Source organism: Pongo abelii, chromosome 8, assembly GCF_028885655.2.
Source record: "Pongo abelii isolate AG06213 chromosome 8, NHGRI_mPonAbe1-v2.0_pri, whole genome shotgun sequence".
NCBI lineage: Eukaryota > Metazoa > Chordata > Mammalia > Primates > Hominidae > Pongo > Pongo abelii.
In genome coordinates, this window is record NC_071993.2 from 108728556 (window position 1) to 108750464 (window position 21909).

Sequence of the window (21909 nt, forward strand, 5' to 3'; positions counted from 1 at the left end):
CGCGTGCCCCGTCCTGTCGGTCTCTCCAGTCTCGTTCACTCTCCCGAGGAGGCCCTGAGAGCCAGAAATGCCTCCCCCTCCCCCCATCCCATTATCACCATCACCCCTTCCCCTGTGCACCTCACCACACACACACACACACACACACACACACACACTAGCCTGAAGCTTGAGAAGCACCCCGAGCCACCTGTGTAGAAGAGAGAGCCCGGAGGTCCCTGGCAGGACCCACTGTCCCCGTACCCCAGCAGGCAGCAGAGGCAAAAAAAACTCTCAGTAGCTTTTACTGGGGGAAGGGACTTCCATCCAGGCCACCCAGCCCTTTTCCCCTCAAAGCCCCACTCGTTTTTCATTTCACAGGTATTTACACACCTACTGTATTCTAGGCAGGGGCTGGTCAGCTGGGCCTGGGGCATGGGAGAAGGTAGGCACTTGTTTAAGCCTTTCCTAGCCCCTCACCTTGTGGCTTCCCCCCTGAGGTTTCTGGAAACCCTGAGCCCCCACGCTGCTTCTGTGGGAGCAGCCTGGGTGGACAGAGATGCCCTGGGACAGGTGCCCTGTGAGGAGCAGGTGATGCCCTACCAGGCTACTGTCTTCACCGACAACTTCCCCTTCCCCAGTGACCCTCCATTCCCCTGGGGGTAGGGCTGGAGGGTTTGGTGTGGTCCCAGGAAGCCATTAGGCCAAAATTAGCGGCAGCCCTAGTCCAGCAGCACAGCCAGGCCCTGCCTCCCTCCCTGCTCTGTGTCCCACCTTTCCCTGTGCCCCATCTTTCCAACTCCCAGCCATAAATGCAAACACTGAGCAATAGAGAGATGGGAAAACAGTTAGAGGGTGCGTTCTAAGATCTTATCCCTCCTCAGAGAAGTAGACTTCCAGAGCACACCTGCCATCCCCCTCCAGGAATCTGTTCACTGGGCTCTTGCCTACATAGACCCTGTGGCAAGGACCATGTCTTATGAGCTCAGAAATCACAGCTCGTGGCACAAAGCTGGGCAGAACTGTTCTGCAGTTAAGAGTTCATTGAATGAATGAACGAATGAATGAATGATGGGGAAAGTGGCTGAGCCTTTAGACTTCAGGCTATTTGCAACTTCCCCAGGAAGACCTGCCTTCACCTCCTCCCAACAGATTATCACCAGCAACACCACCAATTAGTGAGCACTTGTATCTGGTACAGGCTTGGCAGGCACTGTCTCCTCTAAAGCCCATGGGGAGGTGGGTCCATCAGGCAGAGACAAGTCAGGTGGACACAAGTGGCCACAGCCCAGGCCAGCCCTTGCCTTCCCTGTGCTCTGTGTAAGGCCTGAGTCACAATTCATTGAGTGTCTGTTTCCCTCTCTGCACTGCTTCAAGTGGGCAAGGGTGACGTCTGTTTGCTTGTGGTCTTACCCTCATCCTTGTACATAGTAGGCCCTCAGGAACGTTTAGTTGTGTATATCGATGAACAAATGATTGAATGGAGAGATGGAGAGCAGGCACTTCCTGTAAGAAATGGGCTTTCTCCCACCATGGACTCTCTGAACATCAGTGAGATAAGCAGAGCAGGGAGTAGGCCCCAGGCAGGGGTGAGGGTGACCCGCCCATCCAAAAGTGTTTGCATGGTCCTGGGGTCACAGCTAGAGCCACTCTGGGTACCTGCCCCTCCCTGGAATGGGGGTAGGGGCAGAGCCCCTGGCTGAGACCAGCATTCAGCTCCAGCTGTGGAACCCCCAGAAGATTCTGAGGGCCCTGGGTTGACCTTCAATGGTCTTCAGCTACCCTTCTTCCTCTGCCCCAGAGAAGATGGGCGTCCTGGGATCTGAAGGGTCCGAGGTCAAGTTTCAGTCCTGTCCCAGCCTCTGCCAGGGAGCCTGTGCTGGACCAGGATTCCTTTACATTTGGATTTGGAGACCCTCCTGAGAAGCGGACCCTCACCTAGTTCGTTGAAATTCTCGTCTCCTCAAAAGTCTGTTTCTCTGGGGGAGAGGAGCAGATGGGGACACCCCGGGAGCAAGCACCTGGCTCTGCCCCGGCACGCCCCGTGACTGACAGATGCAAATGTCCCACAGGGCCCCCGCAGCCGCTCCCTCCCTCGCTAGCTCGCCCGCCTCCCGGCCAGCTCTCTCCCTCCTTTATCTTATCAAAGCCCGGTAATTACAATTGCTATTTTGTTTCCTCCAATCTGCAATCAGAGCTCCCTGGCCCAGATGAGGGAGCGCCTGTCAACCTGATCGCTGAGTGACAGCCCGGCCACCTTTCCTGGCCGCCCCCACACTCCGCAAACACAAACACACACACGCACAGACACAAACTCCCTCGCCTGTAAACACAAACACACACTCCTCGCCAACACAAACGGCCCGTCTCCGCAGACACGCCCTCGCCGGCACCCAGACACACTCCTTCAGCCTATTTCCAAACGCACCCCTCGATCCCAGCCCATCCACCGGCCCCTCCAATCCACACCCGCCGGAGACCGCAGCTCGCTCCGACGCGCGCTTCCTGCGCCGGGCGTTCAAAGCGCCGCGGACTCACCGCCGACCGTTCAAATGCAAATCGCCGAGACTACGTTAAGCACTTCGGCCGCTGTCTGGGAGTCGTCTCCCTCGGCCCCCAAATAGGAGCCCGCCCTTCCTCCAGCAGTCGGCAAACCCCGGCGTATGCCTTCATCCCCCAGGGGTCTGAGGCCACAGTGAGCCAGCAGCGCTCCTACTGTGCGCTGAAGGGTAAAGAAGAGGGCTCGAGGAGAGGCAGGGGCGAGGAGAAAGGAATAAACCTTGCCCAGCTGTGTCCGCGGGGCGCCCCAACCGGCCGACAAACTCCTGGGCCGAGAGGCTGATGTGGATTGGGCCCCCACTGCGGGCAGGAGCGCGCTCGGCGCAGGCACGCGCCCACCGGGAGACCGACCCGGAAAACCGGCGAGAAATGCAAGGAGCGATCAGTGGCATCGCGGGGGGTGGGTGGGGTAAATATTGGGGCGGGGCCGCGCAGGGGGTAGATGGGTCAGCTAGGGAGGCCTCCCCGGAGAGAGGACTCAGCCAGTCTCCCGCTCCTCCTGCCAAGCACGTGCCGAGGACTTTGAAGGCTGGGGCCAAGAGGAGGAAGGGAAAGAGGAGTGAGGGCCGCAGCCAGACTTCCCTGCTCCAACTCAAGTCGTTCGAATGAATGAATGAACGTACGCACGCATGCATGCAAGCCTCAATGGCATTCTCCCGCCTTCCGCCCAAGATTCGGCCGCCCAGAGCAGTGGCGGGACTCGGAGGCCCTGGCCCCACGGCGCCCGCCCGGAGCCTCTAGAGGAGGCCGGGGTAGCGGTATGACCACGAGTGGCTTCAACCTCGCCCGCCAGAGGGCGCCAGCCCCGACTTCCCTCTCCCTGCCGACCGCGCTCCGCAGCGAGACCCATGGTTCCCAGCCAGGCCGTCCCTCCGCCGGGCTCCCCAGGGAAGCATTTTTAGCAGCGTCCTCCTCGATCGGAGAAAGGCGCCTGCGACCCAGATCACCGCAACACAGACGGGCGTCATCTCCCTTTGTCCTCAACTTGAGGAAGAGGGAGGTTGGAAATTGGACTCCTAGTTCCTCACCACGGGCTGGGGGAGAACCTCCTTCACTAGGGATGCGCTGAAGAGCATGCGGGTCGGTACTGCGGACCCAAGGTCTTCAAAGCTGACCTCACCTGCCCCAGAACCACCAGCCCGCGATATCCCGGAGCCCCTCCCCTTTGCCCAGAGGCTGGGGGTGGGAGTTGGCCTGACCCCCATCAGGCCCTGTTCTCTGTCTGTCCTCAGCCTGTCTGGCCCCAGGTTGTCTGGGGAGGCAATGTTTTGTTTGTTTGTTTGTTTGTGGGCATTGACAACCCTCCCCCCGCACCAACACAGCTGCTGAACTGCTGACCCCAGAGCTGGTCACACACACTCATCCTCAAACCAGGTGTGTCAGTTCTTCTTCCTGGCATAAAAGCAGCCAAGTGCCAGAACTACCTGATTCCAGGCACCAGAGACCCCCAGACCCCACGGTGTGTAGGGGACAAGAATCCCTTAGTCCAGGAGGCCAATTCCCTGGGGCCCTTTCTGCCCCCATATGCCAGGCCACCCGGATTCTGGTTTCCCTGTCACCCAATCTGGCCAGTCCCCTCCATCTGGCCCCTGGAGTCAGGTTTCTCTAAGGGCCCAGCCCTGCTCAGAGACGGCCTGCAAGGCTCAAAGGAGGAGCGAAGCCTGGTCCCGCCCTGCCCTCACAGGCCCTCTCTGGGCCAGAGCCCCTCGTAGGGCTAGGGAAGCACATTCCTCAGGCTGCCTAAGCCCGCTTATCTGCCCCCTGCCCATCAGCCTGAGTGCTGACAGAGGCCCAGACCCCTTGTTTGGATGCTGATAACCTCCTGCAATGACCCTCCCCCACCTGCAGAGACTGGGAATGGGCTGAGTGTTGGGAGGTCCCCTTCCAGCAAGGCAACTGGGGCCCAGGCCCCAGGTCCTAGCCCAGGGCCATGAGGGTAGAGGATCCCACAGTTCTCCACCCTCCCCCAGGCCCAGGGCCACCCTGGGTGCTGCCACAGTGCCACCTGGCGGTCCCTAGGGAAACATCACCCAGCACAGGAAGAAGCCACACAAGAGCTGCAAAAACTCCACACCACTTTATTTCAACCTTTGTCCAAAAATGTAAAAACTATTAAAAATGTGTAGTTCTGAGCTTCAGGCACTAACCTCCAATCCTCACAGGCAGGTGGGAAGAGAGGCCCCGGGCATGGTGCAAAATCAGAAAACCAGGGCTGTGTGGAGCACGGGCCCTCTCCTAGCACCAAAGACCCAAGTCCCTCCCACCCAACCCCCACCCAAGCTCTCCTCTTCAAGGAAGAAATATTTGCAATTGTTGAAACTTGTCAGGGAACAGGGTGCATGGCGCATGGAGCTGACCTGAAAAGAGGAAACAAGGAATCAGCATCTAGGCCCTCACCTGCTTCCCCTGCCCCTTCCCAGAGCCTGCTGGGCACTTCTCCCTGCAACTCACCAAGGAGGGCTAGGGCCTGCCCCCCTGCTTTTTGGCAGGAAGGATGGGGCACAGCTCAGCTTCTTCCTCATCACTGTCCTCTTCCTCTTCCTCTTCCTCGCTCTCCTCCTCAGAAACATCATTGCTCATCGTAACTGGTGGACACACAAGCAGTCGAAGGATGGGGTGTTAAGACCAGACTCTTTCACACCGCATGCCATTTCTTCATGCCGTGGTGTTAGGCTTACAGGGACCCTGACCTCCCAGTGCTTATGGGCTAGGTGGGAAGAACCTCAGACCCTAAACTGGGTCACAAAGAGCCAAAGGAGTCTTCATTACTGGAGCTGGAGAAGTTGGGCCATGTTCCATGAAGGAGGTAGGCTTGAGTAGACGGAAAGGAGAGGGCATGTCATGCACAGGGCACAGCGTGGAGGGCACGCAGACCTGTACAGGGCTGCACTGCGAGATGAGGGTGGGATGGGGGCAGGAGTGAGGAGTGGGGGAAGCCTGACGGGAGAGTCTACTGGAAGCAAAGGAGAGGGCCCTCCCCTCTTCTCACCAATCTGGTGCCGCCCAGTGATCCGCACAGGGCCAGAGCCCGACTTCAGGCGGAAGGTTACAGGTGGTTGGAGCTGGAAGTCATCCAGACTGAGCTGGAAGGAAGACAAGGATGAAGGCCTGGCCCACTCCTAGCCCACCCTACACTGTAATGAGTGCTAACGTCCTCAATCCCCTCACCACCACCAAGGCAGAGCTGCGGAACTCACCATGGGTTGGCAGGACAGCTTGAGGTTGGCCACAGGGACTGCGATCTCCTGATGGTCATGGTTCCGGGCCACAACTTCTACCACATTACACTCGTCTTTGGCTCCCTCGGTGAGGCAGAGCTGGGAACGGTACACAGGGCCTCAGGGTCTCCTCAAGCGAGGGTTGACACCACAACTAAAGGCATCTACCCTAGCACCTGCCCAGCCTCAAAGGTCCCGGTTCACCTGGCCAGGAGAGCCGCCCATGCCGGGGGGTTAGGCTGAGGAGGTGTCTCCAAGTAAAGGGGATCCGGGGGTTGGGTAGAGACCTATATTGCCTGCCTGGGCTTATTCATTAAAACCCCACTCCCCTGCCTCTCACCATGGTTAGTGCCAGCACGTGCTCCGCATCATCCTCTTCCTCTACCTTAAAGGTGAAGGAGCGGGTGTGGCCGGAGAGCTCACAGCCTGGTAGAAATAACAGTGAGTATGCCTGAGCGTGTGTACGGGGCTGGGCAGCGGCGGATGTCACCAACCCGCCGTCACGTGTAACCTTGGGCGGACGGGTCATTTACACGTCCACCTCCGTCTCTTCTCTCAGAACACCTGGGGCGCTCTGCCGTGGGCCGCGCCCGACACATCTGGGGCAGGGATCTCGCCGCCCCCTTCGGCTGTGCTTGCGAGGCCCCCTCTCCTGCGGGAACAGCGAAGAAGCCCTCCGCCCACACCCACGCCGTGAAAGCCTCCGCATTCCCGCCTCACATCCCTACCTCTTACCGCACCAGTACCACCCTCAGCCTCTCCCTTCCCTAATACCGAAGAAAAAACTGTCCATAGTGACCGGGGCCGGGACCCGTAGGCCCCCGACACCCCCGGCCCGCGTTCGGCTCTCCTGACTCAAAAACGCTAAGGCAGCTGCAGTGCCGGCGGCCATACTGCAAGGGCCTTCTTCAAACTCCGCCCCCGACACGCACAAAGCCGGGGACCCTCGGCCAGTTCCTGCCCCGCCCATTAAAGGAGACGCTCAGTTCTGGAAAAGAAAAGGCGCCGAGACCCCGCAGCCCTACCCGGAGCCCGCAGCTTCTGCTCATATTGTATCAATACCGAAGAGAAAGGAAGTAACATCGCAGAAGAATGGATTTGGGATTTATGTTAACATCCTTGCTCATTTCCACGACCATGAGGGTGTCCACTTCCCCAGGCTCCTCGCTCTGTGTCGGAAGAGTGTCTCCCACTCTTCCAACCCAGGGTAAGCTTTCGTTAAAGGAGGTATAGATACAAAAATATAAACCCTTCTTACTCCTCCCAGCAAAAGTGGGGTTCAGGGCAGTGATTTTCTGCCACAAGCAAAGGAAATGCACTCAGATTGTCTTTGCCTCAAGAGAGCCGAGGAGCCTTAGGAATTTCCATCCCAACACGTCTGTCCTGTCTGTCCTCTCGGCTAAGCCTCTCTTAGATATTCTTCCTGCTCTAAAGACCCCGCAATTTGCTATGCCTTCACTGAGACTTAGCTGCTCGCACTTGCTAGCAGAGGACTAGTTAGCTCATGTGTGTTGCTGTTCCTGGCCCACCCACGCTTTCTGAGCTTTTAATTCCAAATCATCCAGGAGTATCTTTGCGCCCTGGATTATTTTGTCAGTTTATGCTACTCGCGCCTTCTTTCGCCTTTTAAGAATCAGGCAAACTGTGTGCTTTCTATCCTAATAGATGGCAAAAACTCAAACTAGAGGCCCTATTTCACATCAAGATTATAACTGTGCCAAGAGGGTGGGGTGGCTTGGCTAAGAACTAGTCTACTTTTCTTAGCTCTTGCCTTAAGGAAAATCTGGAAGTCTTACTGGTGATGGAGGTAGGGGAGGGCTGCCTTCAAGATCCAATCTCTTAACTTGGAACAGCTGTGGAGAGGAGGCATACCTGCTTGCAGGTGAGGCATGAAAGAGGAGAAAAGGTAGGGGGCAGACAGGAAATAGATTCACACAATACAACACGACAAGCATTCACTTCAAGTTTTATTTTGCCTCTTGCATGGTCTTTTACAGTTCGTTTTCTACAGGAACTGAGCTCTGATCTAAACAATCAATAAAAATGTTATTCCAACCTTAATATTCATAACCAGGAAACAGCATAGCACTTCATGATCCTAGAGTGATGAAAGCAAGACCAGGGCATCTGTTTCACAGTCACCTGTGACCAGACCAGCCAACATGATTACTAAAAGCCAAGATAAAACCAAAAGTAAACTTGCTAAAAAATTCTGATTCCATGAGGTTAACTCTGAAATCCTCCAAACAAAATGCTAGAATTGTCCACTAGTGTTAAGACGAGAAAACTGAGGAAAACGCAGCTGTCTTACTATCTAGTAAGAGTCTTCCCTTCATCTCAAGCCCTCAAAAATGCAAACTTGGTTCCAGCTTTACAACATACCATATCCTTTTATCGGTTAAAGGTTTCTAACCTAAAAACCTTCTCTCCTTTCTTCTCACCTATTTAGTGCATACTCAAAGGCTTTGGTTGGAAGTCACTAGGTACCACTAGGTACAATGCTTTAGGGCTGTCTCAAAGCCCACACTGGTGGAGTTCTGTGAAAGAAAACTGAAGTTTCTTTCTCTTTACCCTTCTCCCCTCAGCTCAAAGTTAAACAGCTGATGCAAAACTACAGAGAAGCAAGATAACAAAATACTGTTATGAATCTATGGAGAAATCAGCCAGCCATGATGAAAAAATGAGTCCTGCAGACTATCTGCCAGCTTCATGCTCAGAACCCTTAAAAACCAGAATCTAAATTAAAATACATGAAGCTTTCACAATCTGGTTAAAGGAAAAAGGTAACTGTAAATAACTGGTTAAAGTGTGCTCATTCTTTCAGAAATTAGATACAAACATGCAAGAATTAAAGACTGATTTAATAAAATCAGTAGTAACAGGTCTTGAGATTAAAGAACAACTGACCTGAGGGCAAATGGGACCCATCGGTCCCTGAACCCTACCTGACATGTCAAATCCAACATTTCACATGCTGACCTAATATTGAGGTTAATTTCCAGAAGTAACTGCACTTTTCAACAGATTAAGTCCTACAAAATTAGGCTCTCGTACCCCAAATGGTCATGGCCTACGCCTAGGTGGGAGGCACTTTAAAAATAATAAAACTTCAAAAAAAACCAAAAACAACCCCAAACCCAAAGACAAAAGTAAAGAAAATCCACTTTTCACTGGTTTACATTATTCAAAGTGCCATTCTGAACCAACACCCTTTCATTTATAGAGAAAAAAAATTTACAAAAACAGTAAACACAAAGGATAGTCAGGTTACAGCTAGTTTATATACAAAAAAATTTACAAGTTTGTCAATTGGAGGCTTTTGCCACAAACAAATGCACATTTGTCCCTACAAAGTACAACATGCCTGAACCAACAGTCATTACAGGAGACAATTGGCCACGGCTTTACAAAAAGCAGAATAACTGCCCCAAATTGAAATTATTTATTCAGCTTAAACTAATGCCACAACCATCCCACTTGGAATCACTCCACCCTGACACTTCTGAAACCCACTCTTTCTTTCTTTCATCTCTGCCATGTCCCCAAAGACTGAGAGACATTTCACTCAATAAACCAAGGAAGATGACAGATGTTATTTTGATTACTCTCAGGTGAGAAACACAACCACACTGGATGCAGGAAATAGTGCTGACTACATTTATTGAAGACTCTCTCCCTGTATAAGCCCATGTAAAAGGTCTCAGCACCTAACACGACTCAAAAAGGAAGCCCACATCTCTCTTTCATACAGGATTTGCTGCAATACTATATTCTTCCAACCAGTGAGTAGTCTGAAAGTGTGATGGGTGAGTTTTACATAGTCTTCTTTGTTTCGAATCCAATTGGCTGATTTGTTACCACTCTAGAGGCTGAACTGTATGAAGACCTCAACTACCACTCACAAGGTGCAGTTAAGAGACTTTTGGACAGTTCACAGTGTCAACAAATGTCACAGGCTCCGACCAAGTATAACCACATCCTTTGGAAATCCTTCCATTTTGGCAATTTCAAAACATCCTAACTTGCTGTAAAATTCCAGAATTCTTTTATCATCTGGTCTGACTTCACAGAAAGCTCCCCGGGAGCCTAGAAATAAAACAAATATTCAAAACATAAATAAGTCACTTAATTAGTATAATTATAGATATAAAACTATAATCTTCGATATGGTTAATATAAACAGGGCTTGTCTATCCTACATTTCACACAATTAAAAAAATTCATATTCAAAAAATTCAATAATGAGTGGCGTGAGAGCCACTGCACCCAGCTTCCCCCCAACCCGAGACAGAATCTTGCTCTGTTGGGAGTGCGGTGGCAAGATCATGGCTCACTGCAACCTCCGCCTCCCGGCTTCAAGCAAGTCTCCTGCCTCAGCCTCCCAAGTAGCTGGGATTACAGGCGCCTGCCACCACTCTTAGTAGAGACAGGGTTTCACCATGTTAGCCAGGCTGGTCTCGATCTCTTGACCTCGTGATCCGCCCACCTCAGCCTCCCAAAGTGCTGCGTGAGCCACCGCGCCCGGCCTCCTTTTTTTTTTTTTAAATTAGGTAGAGATAGGGTCTCAGCTGTATTGCCCAGGCTGGTCTCAAACTCCTGGACTCAAGTGATCCTCCCACTTCAGCCTCCCGAAGTGCTAGGATTATGAGCCACTAAGCCCAACCAGCATTTCTCAATTATTAATACACATGCAATTCTTCACCACTAATTAATTCAGAAACCAAATCATAAAAGGTGGGAAAAGCAGTGTAAATTTACAATTCACTTCTTTCCTTTTATATCCAAAAATATATAGTTCTTTCCCTATCTTGCCCAAATACCACCAACTCCACAAATATGTACTCACCATTAGCCTTCAGTGAAGACAGGAGGCAAGCCATCATGCTTTTGGCCACACTTGGGTCAGTTACTTTTTTGTGAATGTCCATCTTTATCAGAGAAGGGAAATTAGCAAGGAAAGTTTCTGGCAGTACTTCCTGTTCTTCATGGAAACTCAACATTATTTTCTGGAAAAATTAGAATCTTTTGACTTTCACAATAGATATGCATTGGATATCTAACCCAACTACAGAACTTAGCAACAAGAAAGCAATATTTAATAACTCTTCCAGTCACTATGTAAGTTATCTCACACAGGATTATCCTATAATTCTAGCTGAAGCATTTTCACTTTCTTTTTTTGAGACAGGATCTCCTTCTGTTGGCCAGGCTGGAGAGGGGCAGGCATTCTCTCTAGCGTGCGCATGCGCAACTCTCTCTCTCTTTCCCCACTTATATCATCAGGGCTGGTCTCGAATTCCTGGGCTCAAGTGATCCTTCTATCTCGGCCTCCTGAAGTGCTAGAATTACAGGTGTGTGCCGCTGCGCTTGGCCACCGTTTTCACTTTTAAAAAGCTTGGGCCAGAGATTGAGACCATCCTGGCTAACACAGTGAAACCCTGTCTCTACTAAAAAAAATACAAAAAATTAGCAGGTCGTGTTGGCAGGCACCTGTAGTTGCAGCTACTTAGGAGGCTGAGGCAGGAGAATGGCGTAAACCCAGGAGGCGGAGCCTGCAGTGAGCTGAGATGGCGCCACCGCACTCCAGCCTGGGCAACAGAGCGAGACTCCGTCTCAAAAAAAAAAAAAAAAATGGTTTGGGTCAGGCCTAGTCGCTCACGCCTGTAATCCTAGCACTTTGGGAGGCTGAGGCAGGCAGACTGCCTGAGCTCAGGAGTTTGTGATCAGCCTGGGCAACAAAGTAAAACTCTGTCTCTACTAAAAACATAAAAAATTAGCCAGGCATGGTGGCATGCGCCTGTAGTCCCAGCAACTCAGGAAGCTGAGGCAGGAGAATTGCTTGAACCCGGGAGGCAAAGGTTGCAGTAGGCTGAGATCCTGCCACTGCACTCCAGCCTGGGCGGAAAAAAAAAAAAAGTTTGTCTGGCCAGGCGTGGTGGCTCACTCACACTTGTAATCCCAGAACTTTGGGAGGCTGAGACAGGTGAATCACAAGGTCAGGAGTTTGAGACCAGCCTGGCCAACATCGTGAAACCCCGTCTCTAGTAAAAATACAAAATTGGCTGGGCCTAGTGGTGGGCACCTGTAATCCCGGCTACTCGGGAGGCTGAGGCAGGACAATCACTTGAACCTGGGAGACGGAGGTTGCAGTGAGCCGAGATCGTGCACCCCAGGCGACAGAGGGAAACTCCGTCTCAAAAAAAAAAAAAAAAAAAAGTCTAAATGCTATGTGGTATTGGATCCTGGAACAGGAAAAGGACATTAGCAGAAAAAACTGGTGAATAAAGTTTGGTGTCTGATTAATAATATACCCATGTTGGTTACTTAGACTTCACAAATACAGAAAATGGATAAGAAGTATACAGAAACTCTGTTTTAACTCTGCAACTTTTCTGTAAATCCAAAATCATTTAAAATACATAAAATATTTTAAATTAACTTATTCCTTACACAAAAATGTGTAAATTTTATGTTATTTATATTTTACCACAATTTTAAAAAAGTTCTTATGCTGAAAAGTGTCAGATGTGGAACAGCAATACATCAGCAGCTCAATCACCAGCATAGTGTCAATGTAATCCCAAGTAAGCGAGGCAACACCAAACCAGCCTTTTGTTACACAGCCATGTGACTAACGGCAGAAGGTAAAATATAGAAATAAACTATGAAGAAAATGAGGCCAGGTGCGGTGGCTCACGCCTATAATCCCAGCACTTTGGGAGGCTGAGGAGGGCGGATCACCTGAGGTCGGGAGTTCAAGACCAGCCTGACCAACATGGAGAAACGCCGTCTCTATTAAAAATATAAGATTATCCGGGCGTGGTGGCACATGCCTGTCATCTCAGCTACTCGAGAGGCTGAAGTAGGAGAACTGCTTGAACCTGAGAGGTGGAGGTTGCAGTGAGCCAAGATTGGGTCATTGCACTCCAGCCTGGGCAACAAGAGCGAGACTCCATCTCAAAAAAATAAATAAATAAAAAGACTATGAATACTCTGGTGTGGTGGAGACAGGTAGAGAATTTTAGAAAAGGAGAAGAGAAACAATATAGGAGAAAAGAAAAAAGTATCACAAGTAGGGGTCCAAATATCTTATTTACTGTGCATAAAAACTATCCTCAAGAAGGATCTAAAAAATGCATATACCGGCCAGGCACAGTGGCTCATGCTTGTAATCCTGGCACTATGGGAGGCTGCGGCAGGCGGACTGCCTGAGCTTAGGACTTTGAGACCAGCCTGGGCAACATGGCAAAACCCCATCTCTACAAAAAAAAATACAAAAAAGTTAGCTGGTGCGTAGTGCCTTGCACCTGTAGTCCCAGCTACTTGCAGGGCTGATGCAAGAGGATAACTTCAGCCTGGGAGGTCAAGGCTGCAGTGAGCCATGTTTGTGCTATTGCATTCCTGGATGACAAGGTGAGACACTGTCTCAAAACAACAACATATACTGATGTATAAACCAAAATAATCATATAATGTGTTGGCCAACATGGGGCATAAAACTTTTTCGGAGATGAAAAATGTATTTAAGTTGGGACAGGACAGACTTATTAAGAAGTGCTCCTATCACAAAGTAGACTCTCAAGAGAAGCTCACTCTTATTTTTACATCACAGTGTAGAATGCATTATTCAGAAGGCAAGTTATTAACCTTCTGACAAACCACCAAATAGATTTAAATTACTTAAGTTGTCCTGAGTACTCAACAAAACAACCATAATATCTTTTTTTTTTTTTTTTTGAGACAGAGTTTCACTCTGCTGCCCCGGCTGGAGTGCAGTGGCGCAATCTCAGCTCACTGCAACCTCCGCCTCCTGGGTTCAAGCAATTCTCCTGCTTCAGCCTCTTGAGTAGCGGGGATTACAGGTGCCCGCCACCACACCCAGCTAATTTTTTTTTTGTATTTTTAGTAGAGATGGAGTTTCACCACTTTGGCCGGGCAGGTCTTGAACTCCTGACTTCAGGTGATACACCCACCTTGGCCTCCCAAAGTGCTGGGATTACAGGCACGAGCCACCGTGCCTGACCAAGACCACAACATCTTTAAGTATGAAACTTTAAAACAGAGGAAAAAAATGTTCTTTGTCTTTATTGTGTTTTCACCTGAAGAAATATTACAACAGTACTCCCAAATAAAAAATTGTCCCAATATTGGGGAAACAGTGAAAAATGTCATGCTAAGAATAAGCCATAAGAATTCTTTCTGCAAGAAAATTAATTTAGAAAGCACTAAGATTTTATGATGTATCTATGTACTTTTCCATTTTAGTAAGAACTTTAATAAAAAATAAAAATAAATAAAAAAGACTGTTACCATAGTATAATTCTTAACCTGTGTATTACCTCAGCCTCAGAGAGTTCCTTGTCACCATTTGGCTTGGTATACTTCTCCTGCATGAAGGGTATCCAGGAAATTTTACATTTTTTAATAAAGGGGGTCACATCTACAGTGCCCAAGGCATAACCACATATGCCATCTTCATCTTCTAGGACAAAGCAGTAATCCAGGCTGAGGGAAAGCAGCCCTCCTACTAACCTGCTCGGAAGGAAAGAGGCCACAGTAAACTTTTAAGTTGCTAATATAAAATTCAGACTTCAGTGATGCAAGACCCACTGTACTTGAATGAACTTACGGAAGCTACATTTGGTGTAAGAAACTAGAAATGCACACATATTCAGATTTTACTAAAGCCAAAGTGGGATTTAAAATAAATAAATATATTTGCAGTCATCACCTCCCCTCAACCTGATAAGCCTCGCTATGAAAGGTCTACTCTCAAATCCAAATACTTATCACATACTTGTCTCCAATAAGATCAGGCTGACTTTGAAAGGGTAAACCCACTCCATCGTCATACATTTCTCTGCAAATCTTGTACACGGATGCCTGAAAATATAATCTAGTTAAGCAACACATCAAGAAAAACGGCAGCAGAATCCAACAATATAACTCACAAGTCAGTCTGGGGAGGGAGTAACAAAATGGCCTATCAGAAACATCAGAAATATCACCTCTTCTTTGTAAATAAATATTTATTCATTGAGTCAGATTTGTAAAACCAGCAAAAAACAGCAAGGTTTTAAGAATACTGAGAATTGGCTTTTGCAGAGGATGGTTTTTGTTTTTGTTTTTTGAGAGAGTCTTGCTGTCACCAGGCTGGAGTGCAGTGGTGCAATCTCGGCTCACTGAGGCCTCCACCTCCTGGGTTCAAGCAATTCTCCTGTCTCAGCTTCCTGAGTAGCTAAGATTACAGGTGCGTGTCACTACACCCAGCTAATTTTTTTATTTTTAGTAGAGACGGGGTTTCACCATGTTGGTCAGGATGGTCTCCATCTCCTGACCTCGTGATCCACCTGCCTCAGCCTTCCAAAGTGCTGGTATTACAGGGTGAGCCACTGCGCCCAGCCTGCAGAGGATGATTTTTGATAGTAAGTTGTAGATTCAAAGGCCAGCAAACCTTGAGGTATAGTCTCTTGACTTTCTATATATTAAGGATACTTCTAAAATGTTTAAACCTGTCACTGCCTTTATTTTTTTATTTTTGAGATGGAGTCTCATGCTGTTGCTCAGGCTGCACTTGCACGATCTCGGCTCACTACAACTTCCACCTCCTGGGTTCAAGTGATTCTTCTGCCTCAGCCTCCCAATTCGCTGGGATTACAGGCATGCGCCACCGTACCCTTTTTTTTTTTTTTTTTTTTTTTGAGATGGAGTCTCAATCTGTCGCCTAGGCTGGAGTGCAATGGCACGATCTTGGCTCACTGCAACCTCCGCCTCTCAGGCTCAAGTAATTCTCCGGCCTCAGCCTCCAGAGTAGCTGGGATTACAGGCACCCGCCACCACGCCCAGCTAATTTATTATTATTTTTTATTATTATTTATTTATTTTTTTTGAGACAGAGTCTCACTCTGTCGCCCCAGGCTGGAGTGCAGTGGCACGATCTCGGCTCACTGCAAGCTCTGCCTCCCGGGTTCAAGCCATTGTCTGGCCTCAGCCTCCCGAGTAGCTGGGACTACAGGCACCCACCACCGCACCCAGCTAATTTTTTTTGTATTTTTAGTAGAGACGGGGTTTCACCATGGTCTCGATCTCCTGACCTCGTGATCCGCCTGCCTCGGCCTCCCAAAGTGCTGAGATTACAGGCGTGAGCCACCAAACCCGGCCTATTTGTATTTTTAATAGAGACAGGGTTTCACCATGTTGGCCAGGCTGGTCTCGAACTCCTGACCTCAGGTGATTTGCCCACCTCGGCCTCCCAAAGTGCTGGGATTACAGACCTGAGCCACCGCGCCTGGCCCTGTTACTGTCTTTAAACAGTCTTGCTTTTTTTCTTTAGCTGATTGTCAACAGCCTGTAGGTACTTCACAATTGAAAGAATATTACAGAACACCAATATATTACAGAAAATTAGTCTAAGGACAACACGTCATTTAGACACAATAACTATTTTGTAACTCCAACTCTGAATACATTTCATCTGACTTTCTCAAGGGAGAAATTAAAGAACTTGGTACAAGATGTTAAAAGTCTAAACTCCTTAGATTTTTCCTTAAATTTCTCAAGATACATTGAATGTTTTAATGAACTTTCTCCATCTAAAGTTTGCAGTTTTAAGACAGAAGGATTCTTTTAACCAGTGAGTTAAAAGGTTAAGTTTTAAGTGTGCACCATACCCACACACCAAGTTGGTAGGTAGAGAGACAATTACCTCATCTTTAGGAAAATAAGGTCTGATAGTATAAACTTTGGAGGTAGGAGTCAGTGGAGGTGGCTGAAAAAAGAGATCATTTGCCCCATCAATTGGCAGCAAACGCTGTGGGAAGAAAAAAAAGGAGATGGATTAGTGTGGGGAAGGTATCCATTTTTTTAAATGGGTGTGCACTGCAGATTACCAACTTATATTAACTGGCTACTGCAGGCAGACCTAAAGAAGAGGGGTGTACTATGCTTTACTAATAGAAATACCTCTTTGCTGGGGGAGGGGAGTGCTTCTGAATAGAAATTACCCACTCTGAGTTACAGCTTTAGTGGCATATTAATGGGGATTTAAATTTACAGTAAAAACAAAAACAAAAACAAAAACAAACCTATTCCAATTATGACAAATCTATTTTTTTTTAAAACCTATCTTAGATAGACCATCTCCCTACGATAAGATGGCAGAACAGAATGTCAGGAGGAGAGGTTTGGTCTGAAGAGGGTTATCTGTCCAGGAGACGCTTTATCCCCAAAGCAATGCGCTTCAGTTTGCTGTGCGCAGCAGAGCACCTGTTGGGGGGAGAAAAGTAGAGCACCTAGAAAGTCCATGAACAAATTCCAGCAGCAAAAAAACTTCGTATTTTGTTCATATTTTCAGCAATGGACAATTCTTTCAAGCACATTATATTTATAAAATAATTGGATAAATATCCAAAAGCTCTTTCACCATTTATTTGCAGAATTACTATTTTTTGTTCATGGAGTTTCCACTGGCAGACAAGCATGCGCGCATTGTGCATTGCGGGCGCAGATTAAAATGCTGTGCGACCTGCAAAGAAACAATGTGAAGTGTATACCTAGAGCCGCTGCGCTTCGCAGGCGCGGGGGGGATTGGCAGCATCTCCTTCAGAAATTACTGTGAAAGAGGAGGAAAATTTGATTTAAAAATCCAGCTATGTAACTAAATTGAATTTGGGACTAGAAAGCCTTCGGCAGACCAATCCTTCCAGCCATCTGATGCGCAACATAAGGTTTCTCATAAAACAAAGAAAATGTCAATTCAGTTGTGAATTCATATTGATACCTGGAACTCTCCTGCTAGACCACCTCTAAAGGCCCAGGGTTCTTGGTCTCCAATTAAGAATTGTGCTGAAGAATGACTACGACACCCTGTTGAGATCAGATCCAAGCGGAGAACGTTACGAGAAAGGGGATTTCCTGGGGTCTCAAATGTCCAACAAACTGACAAACACTTCGTGGAAATAGCTCTCTAACAATAATCAGGGTTTCAGGGCAAGGCTATGATAATAATTATTATTTTTAAAAATGTTAATGGCATTTCAATACTAATGTTCCTTCCTCCAATTAATGAATAATCAGTATTATCAGTTCTACTCTTTAATTACTGGAAGGAAAGTAAGTCCCAAGTTTGTCTGGGTCAACTTTATATATTCCCTAGATATTATACAAATCAAGCTAGCTGCTTGCTCTGTCATAAAATTATAGTAACTATAAACTAAAATGACTGATAGATAATTAGACACTTTATTATCACAGCCCATGAAGGAATTAAACCTGTCTGAAGTCACATTTTACATTGTGAGGAAGGGTACAGGTAAGGGAAAAGGGCGGGGGAGGAGGATTAATCTTGTCAGAAAACTAAGGTCAGTAGAATAAAATACAAGAAATTAAGTTGACAAAATAACATAATGAGAAAAATTTTTTTGGCCAAAAACAATTCAAAATCAGACTTGGCTAATAATACCAGTCTGACAGATTCTGAAAACTAAGGAGAGCCAATTGATGTTATTTTGCCCAGAGCTAAATATACTTTTCTTAAAAGTATGACAGCATCTGGTTCCTCTGACCAGCCATTATAATCTTTGCAATACACTGAACATACACATGGAATACAGAAGTCACTATTTAAGGTCACCAGTTAACTAATGTAATAGGCAATAACGCTAGCTAACAGTAAGACATAAAGGCAAATGTTTGAAGGCCAAATCAAAATCATTTGCCTAGTCTTCTGACAAGATAAAGCAGCGCAATATAGTTCTTTTCCATTGGAAGACAGCATTCTACCTCCTGTTCAAGTTAACAGTCTCATCAGTACAAGATATAGTGTGCTAGTCAGACAGTCCCAAAGCAAACCAATTTTTTGTTAACAATTCAGGCCCATTAAGAGATTGTATCTGGTTTGTCGTTTTTCAAGGGTAGGGGTACTTTTAAAAAACATAAAATGTAGTATTTGTAAAATAAATATGAAACAGGGTCAAAATTTAGACTATAAGAGAACCTGTCCCATTCTGTAACTCAGTGTAATTTACACTGCAGGAAAAAAACTATACCTCTCAAACTTTAAGATCAGCCAATTTCCCCTACCCCCTACTTTGAGACTACAACATAACTAGCACTTCCAACTATTACAATAAAAAGCTGCATGTACGAAGAGCTGTGTAAATGAAAACATGGTTAATGCCTCAGTCGCTGCGCAAACGTGACTTCAGTTCATGTCTACCGCCCTTAAATCTACCTGAGCTACCTCACAGATAGAACCTTGCAATTTAAACTAATTAATCATGACGCGCTGTGAACATCTGCCGCTGTCCATCCAATAGTAGTAGACACTTGTGCTGAGGATTCTCCCATCTGTACACAATGGGGAAGAAGATAATAGAAGTCATTAGTAATCAAAAGTACTGCATAGCCACATTGTTTAAAGGACTGAATGCCAGCTGGACTGGAGAGAGGAGGAAAAGGAAGGGTTCCAATCAGTAAACCCCTGAAATTACTACAGAACCAAGAAAATACTCTCCCTGTCGTGAGCTTTTGTAAAGCTATGTGGATATGAAGATAATTATTTAAAACTTCTAAGATGTTATAAGGGGTGTCCAATCTTTTGGCTTCCCTGGGCCACACTGGAAGAACTATCTTGGGCCACACATAAAATACACTAATGATAGCTGATGAGCTTAAAAAAATAAAAAATAAATAAAAAATTAAAAAACTCACAATGTTTTAAAAAAGTTTACAAACTTGTGTTGAGCCACAGGTTGGACAAGCTTGCTCTAAGAGCTTGGGATTGTGTAAGAGGTATCTATATAATTTTGGAAAGCTACCACCATAAATGCTTAGTGCAGAGATAAACCCTGAGAAAAGAAAGAAACAATACTGTGTATCATCAAGAATTTAACTTTTAATAATTCTTAAATTAAAAACTGAATATCAAATGTTTTCTGTAATACACTTCAAGCTCAATAATCCAGATTTCAGGTTCAAAATTCCTAAGGGCCTTAGAAACTTAAGTTTAAATCCCTGTAAGAATTAATTATAAGAACCTGAGCAGAAACCTGGAAGGCAAATGTTGTCATCCAGCAACCAATATTGAGGTCTCTTGAGCCTAAGGGTAGATGTCTCCCACGTACAGGACCTATACAGAGCCTCCCCACCCCACCACAAGATGAAGTCTCACTCTGTCACCCAGGATGGAGTGCAGTGACACAATCTCGGCTCACTGCAACCTCCACCTGCTGGGTTCAAGTGATTCTTCTGCCTCAGACTCCCAAGCAGCTGGGACTACAGGCATGTGCCACTACGCCCAGCTAATTTTTGTATTTTTAGTAGAGATGGGGTTTCACCACATTGGCCAGGCTGGTCTCAAACTCCTGACCTCGTGGTCTGCCCCGCCTAGGCCTCCCTAAGTGCTGGGACTACAGGTTTGAGCCGCTGCGCGCGGCCAATATTTCCTTTATTTATTTTTTTGAGATGGAGTCTCCCTCTGTCGCCCAGGCTGGAGTGCAGTGGTGTGCTCTCAGCTCACTACAACCTCTGCCTCCTGAGTTCAAGCAATTCTCCTGCCTCAGCCTCTCAAGTAGCTGGGATTACAGGCATGCGCCACCATGCCTGGCTAATTTTTTTATTTTTTTAGTAGAGACAGGGTTTCACCATGTTGGCCAGGCTGGTCTCGAACTCCTGACCTCAAGTGATCCGCCCGCCTCAGCCACCAAGAGCGCTGGGATTACAGGGGTGAGCAACCGCGCCCGAAGCTATACAGAGCCTTTTAACATGAGGTCAAAATACTCTCTTCTACGTGTTATATACAGCAATCCAAAAAAAGTTACGTATTTTCAAATTCACAATCAGAGACTCTACTTTTAGTAGCTAATTAGTTGTATCACAGGGAAACTTTTTTTTTTTAAATATTTAAGAGCTCAAAGGTATACAGGCAGAAACTGGAAAATCTCACTACTACTTTTTATTCTAAGCTCACGGTGTTTCAGATATCTATTTCACAACCAAGACCATGAAACCCATCATAGTATTTGTGACTACTATGAAAACTATGACATGTCAGTCAGCCTTGCTGCCTGCTGTGTGCTGTATATAAGTCCATTACATATTCCTTATAGCTGGATTGAAAACCTGAAAATGAAATGAAGTCCCTAGAGAAACCTGGCCATGCTGGTGCTTTTTACCAAGTTTGACAATTAAAAAAAAAAAAAAAATCAGTGTTCAAAGGAGACATACAAAAGTCCATTTAATGTAGCAGAGATGTTTAGGGGATTACAATTTCTATCCCCTGGTAAAACCAATACTTGGTAGAAGGATAAAGACAAAGCCACGTGAAATAATACTAAATAGCACCAGAATAGCCTTACACTAAAGCTCGCATGCGCACAGGGCTGGGAGGATGGCTTCCTCTTGCCAGGCCCCTTAGGTCATTTCAGCAATTGTTCTGTTAAACATAGCATTAATGTTATCAAGACACAGCAAGCAGCAGAAAGCTTATGGAGTCACATTTCATAGTGTCTCATCTCCAAATCAGATAAAAGTGGTATACAGGGTTCCATCCAGAAAGCATTCAGTCAGAGCAAATTAAAGTCAGTACTTTCTAACATACTTTTAATATACTTATGCTGAATTAGCCCAAGGGAGAAAAATTAATGTGCTTGATGTATTTACTAAGACTTGCATCTCAAGTCTTCAATAATGCCTATTTTTGAAAGAAACCTAGGCAACGAATTGAAAAGACTTGGAAATGTGCCAATTCCCTAAATGTTTTTCTCCCTGTGGGATAATTTTTTTTAAAGGGACAATATATTTGAGGAGAAGAGATTATTCCTGGTGCACCTACCTAACCACTGTACAAAAGACTTCACCATAGACATTATACTCTTGATATCCCAAACATAGGAGTACATGTCATAAAGAATTGTCCTGTTGGCACAATTGGAGAGCCGAGTGAACATTCCCATCACTAGTCCACACATCTCTTCAAACTTGGCTGCTCGTGACCGCCATTCTTCAATCTATTGAAGATCAATAAAAAGACTAAAAAAACTGCAAGCTTAACAAAATAATCTGAGACACAGTTACACATTAAGCTGCTTGTGTTGTCAGGTACTGGCAATTTATCTTAACCATTAAAGTATCATTTTGTGTCTCCCCAAACTGA

General features: G+C 46.8%; 2 protein-coding genes across 3 annotated transcripts in view; both read right to left on the minus strand.

The window, feature by feature from the left end:
* Positions 1 to 4596: 4596 nt before the first annotated feature.
* Positions 4597 to 6660, minus strand: NPM3 (nucleophosmin/nucleoplasmin 3). The gene is given in 6 exon segments (NM_001131894.2): positions 4597 to 4895; positions 4990 to 5123; positions 5528 to 5621; positions 5736 to 5855; positions 6097 to 6182; positions 6531 to 6660. Coding segments are annotated over 5 exon segments (543 nt in total). The 5' UTR covers positions 6649 to 6660; the 3' UTR covers positions 4597 to 4895; positions 4990 to 4998.
* Positions 6661 to 7710: 1050 nt separating this feature from the next.
* OGA (O-GlcNAcase) overlaps positions 7711 to 21909 on the minus strand; it is a 34435-nt gene continuing 20236 nt past the window's right edge. For both annotated transcript variants that reach the window (XM_009245728.4, XM_054523418.2), the window contains 7 exons: positions 21589 to 21763; positions 17536 to 17621; positions 16462 to 16566; positions 14554 to 14639; positions 14096 to 14288; positions 10603 to 10762; positions 7711 to 9842 (listed from right to left, as the gene is read on the minus strand). In XM_009245728.4, the coding sequence (XP_009244003.1) occupies positions 9706 to 9842; positions 10603 to 10762; positions 14096 to 14288; positions 14554 to 14639; positions 16462 to 16566; positions 17536 to 17621; positions 21589 to 21763 (942 nt within the window). In that variant the 3' untranslated portion in view covers positions 7711 to 9705. The remainder of the gene's footprint in view (positions 9843 to 10602; positions 10763 to 14095; positions 14289 to 14553; positions 14640 to 16461; positions 16567 to 17535; positions 17622 to 21588; positions 21764 to 21909) is intronic.